This window comes from Alligator mississippiensis, chromosome 4 (assembly GCF_030867095.1).
Source record: "Alligator mississippiensis isolate rAllMis1 chromosome 4, rAllMis1, whole genome shotgun sequence".
NCBI classification, from domain to species: Eukaryota; Metazoa; Chordata; order Crocodylia; family Alligatoridae; genus Alligator; species Alligator mississippiensis.
Genome location: NC_081827.1, coordinates 97650208 through 97665190, shown reverse-complemented (window position 1 = coordinate 97665190; position 14983 = coordinate 97650208). Strand labels below are relative to the sequence as shown.

Genomic DNA, 14983 nt, shown 5'->3' with positions numbered 1-14983 from the left:
TAGAATTCTGCACCCAATGTGAGACAAAGGCCTCTTTGGTGTTTCTTCTGTCTGTCATCACTTTCACCTGTCTTCAGTCCCACTACTGGGAGGAGGAGTCTTCATTGCTGGTCCCATCCATCTCACCTATTCTCAGCTTCACACCTCTTCATTCTTGCTGTGACCATATAGTTATTTCAGTTCTTGTCCCTAATATGAGGTCACATAAGCATTGCTTATGTACATCTATAGGGTTTCTTCTGTTATCCCTCCTACTGTAGGTTCTAGCCACATTGCCATTTTTGAGATGGAAAGGAAAATATGTGTCCTAAGTGAGGTTAAAGTAAACATCACCAACCAATGCATAAAGTGGTATTGCTTAGATATGCTTTCCTTTAGTCTGTTCCAGTGAATGAAGATGTCCATGAGGAAAAGTATGTGTCTTATAGCCAGTATAACTTTGTTTCTTTTGCTGAGGTGCTGGTGGCTTTTAAACAATATTTTGGGCCAGGTACAGTACAGACATTACACTTTTCTGGTATAAGTGATAGGAAACTGGTGCATACCCATAACAGAACAGAATTTTGACATTTATAGACTGGTTTAAAACTGACAGAACCCAGTCTAAAATTTGCCCCCTGCCTCACCAAAGGGTGAATTTGTGTTCTGTTCACTACTGATCTAAATGATGCCACTTACAGGCTACCACATAACTTAGATCAATTCTGAGTCAGGCTTTTTGAATGCCTGTACCTAGCCTTAATGTCCTGTATTTATCCCCTTTCAAAGAACCTCCTTGCCGGTATTAACTGGTTGGTCAGAACTTGTTGTTAATAGCCTGCAAGGCAATGGGTGATCATGGAATTGCCCATGGCTGAGGGAAGACAGGAAAATTCATAGCAGTTGAAAATTGAGGACTAACAGTGGAAGTTGCATGAGGAGGGGAAAAAAGGGACACGAGATTAAATAAATGAGGAAGAGCAGCTAAGTGATTATTAACTCTATTGTTTTAGACAGTCTTTGTGCAAGAATCAATGGGCTTTAGATATATGTTGTTAATGATTGACTTTTATCTGTGTGCAGAAAGTATGCAGCAATTAAGACATCTCTCTCCCTCTCTCTCCTTCTCTCTTCACCCCCCATCTTCCACTTCCAGGGTAAAAAAGCTCAACAAAGTGAAAAATCAACTAGAGATGAAGAAAATAAACCAAGGCCCCCCAATTCCTTGCAGATGATTTCCCTTCTATTGTTAAGGAACATGGGATTTGCCTAAAATGACCAATCACCCCAAATATTCCAGGATAACCCTAGATTTCAGGGGTTTGTGTCCTGCTGTCCCCCAAGGACTCCATGAAATGGGACTTTTTTCTCTGAAATTTAAAAATCAGTCCAGGATCAGCACCATGCAATGTTCTGCTGTATCTTCTGAGAAGATGCCTTGCCATGCTGCCAGACACCACATGAGCAGGCTGTACAGCTTCCAGTTCAGGAGGTCCCCTTGGCGCTACTACCTGAAAAGCAGTATAGCCATGTTCATGTAGCACAGGTCCTAGGCTAATTAGTCTTGCCTCAGTGCTGTATGAATGTGGCTACTCTGCTCTTGGTTCCAGAAATAGCCACAGGCATTCATGTGCATACATGAGAGTGAACCCAGTGTATTTAGCTTTGGCTTGCAGCTGTACAGGACACTAGCATTCAGCTCAGGGAATAGAAGTATAAAGTGAGTTAATTTAATCTAACAAGTTTCAAAAGACATTACAGGTAATCCTGCTTGGTAAAATCAAACGTCCCCATTAGCTTTTATGCATTTGACTTGTATCAAAAGACTCAAGAACCTAGGCTGAAGGTGCGTAGAAATTGTCTTCCTCATTGTTACAAACCTAACATCAGTAACAAATCATGCTACATGTTGATGCAGGCATAAAGAATGTCCACGGTGTAATGACAATTATTTTTTGGCATCTCTAGGGATATTGCATGTTACATTTTAAATATAATGATCAGCTTGTTTTAACACTGAGAAATCTCCCATTAATCTAACCTCCAGAATCACATAGTGCATAAGACTTGAGATTTCATCCCCAAACCTCTAAAATAGTGGGTTAAATTAACCTCTGGTGTCATGACATTGATTTCAGTAGAGTTATGCTATGGATGAGTTTGGTCTTGGGTATATGGTAAGATCTACAGTGTACCCAGTACCTGACCCTTTTCATTCATAGATTTCAAAGTGTTCTCTGAAGTTGAGAACCAATGATTACTTCTATATTATAGAGGGTAAAACTGATCCATGGAAAGGTTAAGTATTAATTAAGGTCACCTAATATGTCAATGGCAGTGGTAAGACTAGCATGTAGGTCTTTTAGTCCTGAGTCTCAGTTCATGTTTTGTATGTGAACAAAAAAATCTAAAGCCACTTACATTTTCAGGCATCAGATGTTAAATCTGACAGTATTTCCTATCAACAACCTAATCCTTGCCCCTTACAAAACTGAGTGGCCAGTTTTCTTTCCCTTTTGCTTTCCTCTCTTGCCAGGGAGTACTAATGTATATTTGTGAGGGCTATAACGTTGCATTTGTTAATGAAATAAAATGTTTGGGAGAGCTCCTTTTAAGCAAAAACATGTGTTCTAGGGAGGAAACATTCTTCTGGTAAACAGCCGAGCCCTACACATTCAGCAACATAACTTTGTGTTTGCAGTGATTGAAGATTGTGAGACTAAGGGAGACCGTATTTCTGGGGCAAAGCTCTGAAATTATGTTGTTTGTTGTCACAAAGCCAGTCTTTTCTTTTATGTGAGAACCAGTTATTGGATGGTTATTCTTATGGTTTTAAAAAACATTTGACTCATATCAGAGCACTGTTGGGTTTTAACTTTGATATTCTACTCTGTAGTGTTCTGACTCAACCACAGCAGTCTCTTGTCCTCCAAAAGTATAAATGGGCACTGACATGACTTGCTACAATTACAGCATTAGACAATGTCTCCCTGGCTCTGCACAAAGAGGAACTCCTCCTCTATGTTGAATGGGCCACTTCTTTTCCAAACTCCTTGAAGAAAGGAAAAGAACATTGTTCTGGGAGCAGAAGGAGCAGACTGCACTGGGACATGCATCACCCCAACTCTAGGATTATAGAGATTGTCAGAAATTATAATGTAGTTTGGGGCTGCAGTCAGGATGATGCCCTGTTAGCATGGTTGCAATGCTTCCAGGGATCCTTACCTTTCTACACATCCCCTAGAATCCACATTGCATGGGGGCAGTTTTGCCCTTATTCCAGGGGAGAGACAGGTGGCTTTCTCCTGCCCCTACTCTGAAAACCTGACCTTGGAAGGAATGATCTTTGCCTCAGAGATTGAAGTACTGTAATAAAGTGTCACAAAGTTGTGTAGCCAATACCATGAGGCAGTGCGTAGTGCTGGGTAGCCCTTCCAGGGCTACTAGTCCTGGAAAACTTTCTCTTACTGTGAATTCTTTTCAACGTGAATTTAGTGAATGGAAGAAAATGGCTTAACTGCTTTGGACAACAGCCCCTATTTACTCAGAAAGCAATTGCACCACAAGCACCATAGCATGAACTGCCCCAAGCATGAGGGATAAGAGCTGGTTCTTTCTGTCCATGCAGATCTTTGCCTTTCTTATGTGACTGGAAACATGACAGACCATTACTGCTGTTCCTTATGTAGACTTGGTGGGAAGGAGATACTGTTGTCATTTCTCACAGTCCATGAAATAGCTGGGCACAGCAACACTTTTTTTTCACTACCAACTGAAGCCAAATTAGATCCAGTATTATGAGTGCAAGGTTCCATACATGGGCAGATCTAGGGTTTTGGAAAGGGGCTGCAGATAGTACAGTGTGTCATCACATATAACACAACACATTTTGACCTAGTTAAACGGAAACTAGGAGCTTTACTAATAAGCAAGGGGACCCAGGTCAGTATTATTCCATTTTAGATTGGACCAAAACACACATAACTATTGGAATCTGCATTAATTTGCTATATCATATATGATTTTTAAAAAATGCAATGAGAATCAAAATATGTTGTTTCATTAGTGCTGCATTTCATTAGAATTTGATGGACTTCTCTTTTTCAGATTGATAAAACAAAAACTAGCCTTCTTGAGCATCTTGACAGTGCAACCAAAGTTTCACTTAAGGTTTTTTCAACACCTGAGTTAATATTTGTAGCTAATTAAAAACAGTCTACAGGGCTGTGAAATAGGAGCTACATTACCAGAGCAGCTCACAGACAGCAGGATTGCAAAAGAAAGGCTATCTGGATTAGCTGAACATCAAAACTATTAAAAAGGAGAAAGGGTTGTTAACACCTGTGGAATTAAAAGTTTAGAAGAAATCAAGTAGATTTTAATGAGCTATTAAGTCAAATGACTCCCTCACTGCTGCCTGGGTAGAAATGCTGCTGTCCCTGCCAGGCAGTAGGTTTTAAACTTTGACAAGAATCAAAGTGAGGATGTGACTGCACCGCTGCATCCCTCCTGGATTCACCCCTGGTTTCATATTTCTGTTGGTTTCATTTCATTGTTCCCTAAGATGACACTCAGCATAATCATGTTTGTTTATGTTGTAGCACCTTTCATCCAATAACCTCAAAGCACTTTACAATAACAATAATTACTTATAAGAATAAATTACTATGGCATATAACACCTTTTTGCAGGAGATAAGTATCATTATTCCCACTGTACAGATGGAGAGACTGAGGTATGGAGGGTTTGCTGGATAAACAGGTTTTATACCACTGATTGTCCAGCCTTTAGTCAATTTGTTTTTGTAAGAATAGACATGTAGACATGCTTCTGTGTTGATGTATACTTGGTAGTTTGTGGACCATTTTCCAATAACATTGTACCCTGTTATTTTGGCAGGGAAATATTAGATATAGCAGGACTAGGGTAGACTGTTACTGCATGTGTATATTTAGATTAATTAGACAGAACCTCAGTATTTTAGCAAGAGAAACAAACCCAAGCACTCTGTTTCCTTTTTTTGGTTGATCTTAATCCCATTTTCAGGTTTTTCTCTCATTTTTCCATAATCATTTCTTTTTCCAGAAACCGACAGAGATGTCTCATTTTAATTCCTTCTTCTCCCTAGTATTCCCATGTAACTTGGTCTATATGTTTATTCCTTTGAAGGGGAAATAGTTTGATCTGGTATGCTCCTGTACTAATAATTATAATAAAATATCTATTTACCAATGAACAAAAATAAGATATAGTTACTATTTGAAATACTTTAAAAGCGTAATCTGGATATCAGTCTAATATATTATTTGCTAATATTAAGAATGCTAATACTATTTTGATTTCATTCATAGTGTACTACACATTTCCCAGATAATCAAGAAGGGACAGTTCTCGCTCCAAAGAATTCCTAGAGCTGTTTTCAACCATTTTAGTCTTGAGGCCACTCAGAAGATGCCAGCTCTTGTTTTACTGCAGAAAAATAATAGAGCAATTCTTTTCTTGCAAAGAACTCAGAAAGACCACAATAGGTCAGAATGTATTTGACACTTTGTAATGCTATTTGAAATCTTTGGCCATGTCCACATGTGCATGGGCGTTTGGTTCCCTGGACTAGTGACAGTATCTTGTGTCGCCGCTAGTTGTCCCCAGGGAATGCCTGTGCCATGTGCCCTCTGGCACACAGCAAGTTACCCCAGGTGGGGCAGGGGAGGTTGGGGCTAGCAGTGGGCTGGCCCCAGCAGCCTTACCTCGGGTCCTAGGGGCCTTCTGGGGCTGCAACAGTGGCAATCCTGTTGCACAGAGCCCAGCTGGCAGCTGCAGCGTGGCTCCAGCCGGCTAGACTCGTTTTGAACAGTGCATGCTGCCCCTGCATGTGCCGCTCTGCTTTTTTTCTGCAGGTTTTTTTGACCCCTGGATATCCCCTCATCTAAATGTGGCTTTTGGATTTATCATGTGCCGGTGGTTGGATAGTTTTGTTTTAGCCATGATAACAAGACCTGGTCACCTGAAGAAACCTGTCTTGCATTTGAAATGCTTGTCTAAGTTTTTCCCAACCCAAGAATTTTTCCCAAGAATGATATCTTTAGCTACACTAAAAGATATCATTCACAAAAATCCTTGCCTCTCATGTAGATATTTTCACATCTAACAGTGTTAATATTGCAGAGCACCCTTAAAAGTATATCATGGCACCCCAGGGTGCTGCATCACCCTTGTTGAGAATCATTGTCCTATTGGAAGGGAAGGTGGAGAACCAGAAATTGAAGGAAAGGAAACAAGTTATCATGCCATTTTCCTAATTGTTCAGCTGAGGAATCTAGTATTTTGGGGAATGACAACTCCACATTTCTCTCTCTGGCCCTGATCCTGCAAGCAATGTATATGTGCTTAATTTTAAAACTGGGAGTAGTAAAGGGAGGTTTCAGTGTGACTACTCACTAAGCATGCATGTTTTCTTGGCAGGATTTAGGCCCTGGGCAGGAACTGGTGACTCAAAACTTTTTCTTCTCTTCGATTGAGTTCAGTAAAGCCCCCATTTTAAGGGTTTTCAGGAATTTTTTTGCACCTAGGTACCTTTTAGGAATCTGGCAGCAATTCCTTAGCAAAAGCAGCATGATCATGAGATGCTGACGGATCTGGAAACTTGATTTCCCCTGACCAAATTAAGCCACAATTTAACATTTAAGAGTCTTGGTCAACTTAAAAGAATTAAAATTAGTCTTGAGTACCACACCTATTCTGGAGTCCTCTCACCATTGTCTTGTGGTTTTACAATCACCTTCTCTTACAATAATATTTGTATTGCTCCCTTGCTGTTTAAAGGATCAAGGGAAACAGTGAAATTGAATGCACTCAAAGTGCAGCCCAATGGTGACAAACTAAATAACAGGAAGAAATAAAGAATGTGTTTTTCTTTTCTCTGTTTTGTTTGTTATAGCAATCTTAGGACTTATTTGTAGGAATAAATAAAAATAAACAAGTGAGATTGATGTGTAGTGATTCAAGTGATGCCTTTATTTTGGGTGTTTAACTCTGCAACTATAATAATTTTATTTATTTTCAAAACACTTATTTTTCTACAACTTCAATATTTACCAAGACTTTGTTCTTTAAAAGAAAATGAAATCTTACTCCATCCCAAAGCTTAATCTCAGAGGAAATAAATATATCCGCACACATTCTATAAATAATCTTGGAAGAGTTGGAGCAAAACTCCATTTGCATAGTTCAGGTGTGTACAACTTAAGGCTTGTGAGTCCCCTGTAGCCCTCCAAGGCAATCCCAGTAACCTGACATAATTCTTTATTAAATCACTTTGTTAAAAGAGAGGATCTGAAAAGAAAGTAGAGTCCTGTGTCCCTGCTCAGTGACAATTCATTAATCAGTGCATGCGTCTGCATTTACGGTCAGTTTCTTGCATCCAAACGTGCTGAGGGCTCACATCTGATCAAAGCAGATCCCCCCTCCACTGGAAACTGTGCCTTGCAACTGGCCATTGAAAATGGCTGTGTTGGGCACCCCTAACATAGTCCATTTGGTGCTAGGGAGAGATGCCAACTATCAAGTCTGCATGTAAGGAAACTAACAGGTAGTTGTTAATAGTGGAAGTCTAAATCTGCCTCCATCTTTTCTTTTGCTGAAATCGACTCTCTCACTTACAACTGGGTCTCTTCAAATTCCAGGTGCAATTCTTACAATGTGCATCTGTAGATGTGCGGTTCTGAGTAGGTAAATGTGGGTAGTATGAAGGGGGAAAGGCCTAGAACTCTCTGCCTTAGAGATCTCACAGCTCTTGCTAAACTAACAAGAGGAGGGTACAGACTAGAACTGCAAGCATCTTCCCAAATTGATATAAAATATCTGCAGAGTGCTAATGCACTGAGAATAAATGTAATATTGAAAGAAATGACTGATACGATTAATTAACCAGTTAATGTACGGGGCATCCATTTATGAATATCCTATTCAGATAAAATGAAACCTTATTTTCCATTAAACACGTACACATATCTACGCCTCATTTCCATTTTTATCTTGCAATAGCACCAAAAACAAAACAGAAACCTTGGCCAACAGCATTTCCTGTACAAGAATGACAGACATATTGAAGATCCGAGGAACTCTTGACCAGTCAATGACCCCCCTTAATCTATAAAAAGGCTCTATAGTTTTGAGGATTATTAAATATTATGTATTTCTTAGGTTAGCATAAGAGATATTCTGTAAATCAAGTCTATATGGGGAAGAGATGTGAGTATATATTAAATATGCTGTATAATGCTGATACAAACCTTTTAGTTGTGATTACAAATCTATAATATTTCAATTTTTTTTATAAAATTTTTTATGGTGATGTAAAGTTGCAATTACTTCCTATCTCACTGAGTTATATGCTTTATTTGTTGAAATGCCTCTTGAAAAAGCAGCTCAAGTTCAGCAGGCCTTCCAATACTAATCCACCTGTGAATATGCTGTTGTCACCGCTCCTATTTTTATTTAACAAAATCAGTTTCCCCTTCTTCCCCTTCGGCGTCTTGGGATATATTCTGATTTGTCCTTCAACCTTGTCCTTTCACGGCATCCGATGAAGTGAGTTTCAGGCCAGGAAATCTTGTGCTATCTATATCTATATAGATATACCTACTTTGGCTAATCTATAAGGTGCAAAACTACCCTGCCTTCTTCAGACCAGAGCCTACAACTTGCTTGGCCTGGGTGGAGTCCTGTGCTCATGTAGTACCCCACTTAACTCAGTACGGCCGTCCACAGGTGCCTGGCTCTGCCCGCACAGAACACGTTGCAGGCTTGGGGTCAAGGGGTTAAACCACGTGGATGGGCAGTGCATTTACGTTGATAATGCAGCACATCAGATGAATAACCAGGAATAAAGAAATGACTCCCTACACTTGCGGAGGCCACCTCTGCCCTTGTGGGGAGCCTGAGAAATCAGCCTGACACCACTGCTGGGAAAGCGTTAGAGGTCGCAGAACAAAATCTAAACGCTTGCCCACCTCCGAGGATGGCTGGTTATCTTAAACACAACATTCTTTTTTAAATTAATATATTTCGTGTTCCAGGTCAAATCAGCCCAATCGGTTCCAAATGATATTGGCTGAGCAGAACTCAGCCGTTCCAAACCCCGCATGGACTGAGCAGGCAGAACTCAATCATTCGCAGCACCATGTATGGCGCTACAACCGGGAGCATCCTCCATCCCAGGGACTTCAGATCCGCCCACATCCATCGGCAGGCGTCCTACGTGCAGGCCCAAACCCGGAGGTCTTGGCAATCAGATGCCCCCACTTGATAGTTGCATAGTTGTTGGGGGCTGGAAGGGACCTTACAGATCACGGGGTCCGGCCCCCCTGCACTTGGGCAGGAAAGGAAAGGGTGCGTAGAGCGTCCGTCCGTACAGGGCACAAACCCAGGACCTTGGCGTTATTAGCACCAAGCTCGAACCACCTCAGCCCACACGAGATCTCAAGTAAGCAAAGCTGCCTCTCCCGGAGCAGCGAGCGAGGGCACTTTCTGCCTGGCCGCTCCTGCCGTGCTTGGCGTCCAAAGGCCGCAGGGAAGCAGGACGGGGCGACGCAGCGTGTGTGGGGCGGTGCAGACGGACCCCAAAACCCCCACAGGCTTGGGACCACCCCTGCGTGCGCAGAACCATGCGTGGAGCCCGGGCCCAGCCCTGCTGGCTCGTACAGGTCGCCCCCTCCGCACTAACGGGCTGCGCAGCCTGAAGGGAGCTCTGGGGGGCTGCTACGTGCCAAGGCTCTGGGGCCCCGCTGCAAGCGGCGCAGCCACCCCCTGCCTGACAGCCCCGGCATGACAACGGGCCTGCCCCAAGCACCACAGCGCTTTTCGGCCGACAGAAACAGAAAAGCCGAGCACAGGGAGGCTAGGAGGGGCTTTGGCCTCTCCTCCTCCTTCCCCTTTAAGGGGGGGCGGGGCGGAGGGAGTTTGCGGAAGGGAGCGGTGCACGGCGCGCGCTGAGTGGCTGTCGGCGCCTCGTGACCACCCCCCCGCCCCGCACCCCCCGGCGTTCCATTGTGTGCGCGAGCCCGGCCGCGACGCCAGGCCCCGCCCCTCACCCCTCAGGCCCCGCCCCTTCCCCCCCGCCTCTTGGCTCACTTCCGGCTGCCGCCGCCGCCGCTCGCTTCCCTCTCGGAGGACTCGGGAGAGCGAAGAAACAACAGCCGCCATTTTGTTTGTGTGCGAGCGACTGAGGGAGGGAGGGAGCCGGAGCCTGGGCCAGCGCCGGCCGCACGGGCAGAGCCGCACGGAGGCGGGGAGTGCGCAGAGAGAGGCGCCGGGACCCCCTCAGCCGCCCTCCTCCCCTCGCAGCCGGCAGCCGGGCAGGACAGCCCGGATCCCGCCCCGCGCCCGCCCCCCGCCGCCCCCCCCACCCCCCGGCCATGGCGGAGGCGAGAGGGAGGCTGCGCCGCGCCTGAGGGGCGGAGGAGGCCGGGAGTCGCCATCCCCGCGCCCCGCGGGGACAACCCGGCCCGCCCGAGCCCCGGCCTCGCCCGCTCGAGAGGGGGGCTGTAGGCAGAGGGGGGGAGGGGCCGGCTGCTTCCTCCTCCTCCTCCTGCTGCTACCGCCGCCGCTGCGGGGGGATCGCTCCATCTGCCCGCGCGGGGGGGGGCGCTGCCGAGACGCCGAGCGACGCCTGCCGCCGCCCCGGCCGGACCCCCAGCGCCGCCGCGGCTCCGGCGCCCGCACAGCAAGATGTGAAGCGGAGGCTCCTGGGACGCTCCTCATCCTCCCCGCGCTGCAGCCATTAGTGCCTGGCCCGGCTGGGAGCTGGGCGCCCCGCACACGCGCCGCCCTCCCCGGCCCCGCCGCGGGGCTTTTTCGCAGGGCGGCGTCGGAGGGGGAAGGCGCTGCTAGAGGACGGTGATTTTTTTTTTTTTTTTTCCCTTTCCTCCTCTTTTTCCCCCCCTCCTCCTTCTCTCCCCTCCTTCGCCCGCCTCCTTGTGGCGATGAGGAGGAGGAGGACGACGCCGAGGAGGAAGAGGCTGATGGCGGCGGTGAAGAGGCAGCGGCAGCAGCAGGAGGAGGAGACCCCCCGGAGGATGATGAAGATGATGGTGGCGGTGAAGAAGCACCAGCAGCAGCAGCAGTGCACCCGCTGGGATTAATCGGACACGGCCTCTGGCAGCTTGATTTTTTTTTTTAAATTTGATTTATTGTTATTAATCTTTTTTTTAAAAAAAATTGGCAGTGTTGTTGCTGGCCGGGGCTTTCCCAGCTGCTCTTCTCATCCGCAGCTGCCCTTTGGCCTGGGGGGAAAGGCTTCCCTTCTCTCCCCCCCACCCTGCTGCCTGCATTTGCCCCACGTCTCCGCTGCCACCCGCCTAGAGACTGAGCCTGAAGGGCAGAAAAAGGGGAACTTGCCCTGCTTTCATCTCCTCCAGATCCTCCTGCCTCTCTCTCCGTGTTGTTGTTCTTCAGCTGAATCAGGGCCCTGAGAGAAAGGGGCGATCTTGGGGTTCCCCCTTCCCTCCCCCCCTCCCCAGCCTCCTGCGCTGTTTGTCTAAAAAAGAATTAAAAATGGCCGAGAATGTGGTGGAGCCGGGCCCGTCTTCAGCCAAGCGGCCTAAACTCTCCTCACCGGCGCTCTCCGTGTCCGCCAGCGACGGCACAGGTCAGTCTCAGGGGCCCAAGCCCCCACCCTCTTACTGCCCCAGCTGTATACCCAGAGCTGTTTTTTCTCTCTCCCTTTCCTCTTACCTTCAGTTTTACTTCTTCCCTGCCCGCCCCCCCCTTTACACTCTCTTCCTTTCCCTTTCCCTCTACATTCCCTCCCTGCACCCCCTTTCTTTGCATCTCTTCTGTGCTAACATCACTGGAGGGTGATAATTGTTGTTACTTTTTATTTACTGGAAGAGCTAGAAACGTAAGGTGGTTGTCTCCTGCATTTGGCCATTTGCAGAAAAGCCTTAATTTACCCCTTTTTTTTCCCCCATCCATTTCATTTCGCAGCAGTAATTCTTTCAGAGATCTTTATTCTCTATCTCTGTTCCAGTTGCAGGCATAGGCAATAGTACACACATGCAGCATCTTCGTTGCATTTCTCTCCACTGTCTTTCTGTGTGTGTGTGCACGCATGCAAATAAACAGGGTCAGCCCATAGGGGCTGTTTTTTTTGGCTTGTATGTAAGGTTTTTACATAGCATTCAGATTTTTCTTAGCAAATGGTTTAATTCTCTTCCATTCTCAATTTCCCCCCCTCATTTCACTTTGATTATATTATTGACTTTTTAACTGTTCCTTTTCACTTTTTCTCTCTTGCACAAGGATCTCTAAAGATGAGGTATTCTGCTGTTTTCTTTGATTATTTCCAAACTTATCTGTCTCAATCTCTATTTAAAATAAAGATTATGGGGTATGTGGGTTCACCAAGAGCATTTATATCTTCATACAAACATGCATTATTTCACCTTATTTGCATTAAGAATCAATATGGAGCGCAGTTCATTCTGTATCTCCCATTTCTTTGCTGCTGAGACCAAAATGTCTGAAATTCCCATTTAGATTTACCAGGTAGAGAAGATGAAGAGGGTGTTCTTTGCAATCTTGCAAGGGTTTTTAATGATGGTGTTTTAGGGGGGGAAGACTACTCTGTAGAAATGTCACAACAGAGAAGAAATATCACTAAAGGATGCAAGTTTTAAGTGTCCCAATCCTCAGCAAACATGAATGAGCTGTTCTTGAAGCTTCCAGTGGGGTGTCTGCTTTTTAATGAACCTCTGGTGAGCAGATGATCTTTGGGGATCATTTTGCTTTATGAAAGGACCAAGCCACCTGCTCTCAGAAGTTTCTTAAAATTCACTTTTAGGTTTTTCTGGGTAGTGGAATTTTGGGGACTCTGTCTCTCCCTGTCTCACATGCAGAAGTTTGCATTGTTCCTGATGGCCACCAGTCTTGTTCATTGCAGTTGTTTGCACTGCCAGAAAAATGAAGAGTGAAAAATGGTTGGCCACCTGATCGTAAACAAGATGCTTAAATGTCCTGTTGTGGTTGAACACTAGTTTAACTGCATTCATCTTAAAGTTTTCTTCTTGTTTCTCTTCCTTCTTCTGCATAAATAAACTTTTAATTAGTTCAATGTAATTTTTTTTTTTAGCTTACAGAGAACTTTTAGGGCACACTTTGATAGAGGCAGTATTATGTGGGCTGAAAAATGGAGGTGATTAATGTAGTTTCGAAGTCAGCAGGTCCAGTTCCTAGTAAACTAGATGAAGAGGGTTGAAGGAAGTTTTCTCTGACCCAACCCATTTGTTGATTTTTTTTAATATCAGACTTGGAAAGTGAATACTTAAGTTCAGTACTATTCACATTTAACTTAGTTCTTTGCCCTGGTGTTAATCTTGCTATAGGTTATAGGGTTAGCTCAGAATTTCACTTAAGGATTTTTCTTTAAAAAAAAAAAAAAGCTGGAAAGGCAGGACCTTATTTTCAGTCAGATGAAATGTATAAGAATATTGTTTGTGTAAGAGTATATAACAGGTGCAGATATTGACTGTATATTTATCTTGCACTTTTTAATCCAGATCTCTTGAGTAGTTTAATAGTTGAGGAATTACTATATAGGTGTGGTGAGACTTTCACTGTACCTAGTTGGACAATTTCAGGAATTCAGATGTGCATAAGAGAGAGCACACTTTCTTTCTAGCCTGCCTAACCCTAAACTTTCTACAATCCAACCTGGAGAGGGTCTTGATAATGAGATTTGTTTTCACATAGTTGCACAAAATGATTATTGATGAAGACTTTTCTTTATCCTGGGAAAGTAGGTAGTGGATTAACTTTATGGGTTTGGGAATACTGTATTAAGTATGTTAGGGTTTTAGGGTTGTATTCTTCTGTTCCTATTGCCTGGGTGACTGCTTTGCTGTCTTGCTTTCCTGTGTCCATAAACAGCAACTTTAGTTTCATCAAGAGTGTTTTTTTTCTCTCTGTGCTCTCAAGCTAACTTTGAATTAGTGGAAGTTGTGTGTATTGTGGTAAATCCCAACTATAGGATGTGATGTATTGTCCCCACTTCTAAGTTATCAAAAGTATGTGGGAACATTTTTTACCTTAATTGCATACTTACTAGGAACGTTATATTTTTATGCTATAGTTTTATACATAGTCATGCCATTTGGCTTTGCCTGCAGGTGTATAGAGGCATGGTTTGGTTGGTTTCTCTCATTATTAACTTTTATTTGGTTTTGAGTCTACATCTGAAAATGTGGATTTGATGGGCTGGAGATCTGAAAGTAACATGTCCATATGAGTTGCTCATGATCAAACTAGCAGATGTAAAATATTTTAGTGTACAGGAGTCTAGGTTTGGTCTGTAATTCATTTCTTACTTTTGTTACTACAGATCAAGATTATATAGTCTGTTTTCAGAATGCACAAACTATGGATGGTTTAAGGCTTTTGTTTCAGAACCCAAGCTGTCTTGGGAGTATCCAAAAGGTGTCAATATGAGTGAAACCAAAAAAACCCATCTCAACCCTCCCCCCATTCTGCAAGTCTGATCAAATATGTAGTCTCTTCCTTCCTATGCTACACCTCAGAAGCCTTGGATGCTTTGTCTCTCTTCTATTTGAATGTAGTTTTTGTTTTAATGCTGTAGAATGTGCTATGTTTTTAGTTTAGAATTTTTAAATGCATTCCAAATTTGGTGGTTTAAATTCCTTGCCTTGGAGGGAAGCGGGGTGGGGGCGGTGGGAGGAATACTGTTACCAGCCAGCTCAAGTGTTTCTCTGCAGGTTTATACTGATTACAAATTCTAAAGTATTTTACCCCATTGGAGTAGCTCAAGAGATTCTTTATATTGAAAATTAGTTTTCTTTCAGTAAATTAGTAGTTAGTTTTGTATCTTGTCTCTTGATTCTCTGCAGCTCTTGATTTCAGGAGCAGTATTTCTTTTGACTTCCCCAAGAGTTATGAAAAAAGATTTCTACCACTTCAGTGGAAAAAGATAACAAGAATGGTGGGAAGGAGA

At 44.0% G+C, this 14983-nt stretch overlaps 1 protein-coding gene across 2 annotated transcripts in view; it reads left to right on the top strand.

The window, feature by feature from the left end:
• The first annotated feature begins 10126 nt into the window (after positions 1–10126).
• Positions 10127–14983, top strand: part of EP300 (E1A binding protein p300) — a 101653-nt gene continuing 96796 nt past the window's right edge. For both annotated transcript variants that reach the window (XM_014607611.3, XM_014607608.3), the window contains exon 1: positions 10127–11626. In XM_014607611.3, the coding sequence (XP_014463097.2) occupies positions 11533–11626 (94 nt within the window). In that variant the 5' untranslated portion in view covers positions 10127–11532. The remainder of the gene's footprint in view (positions 11627–14983) is intronic.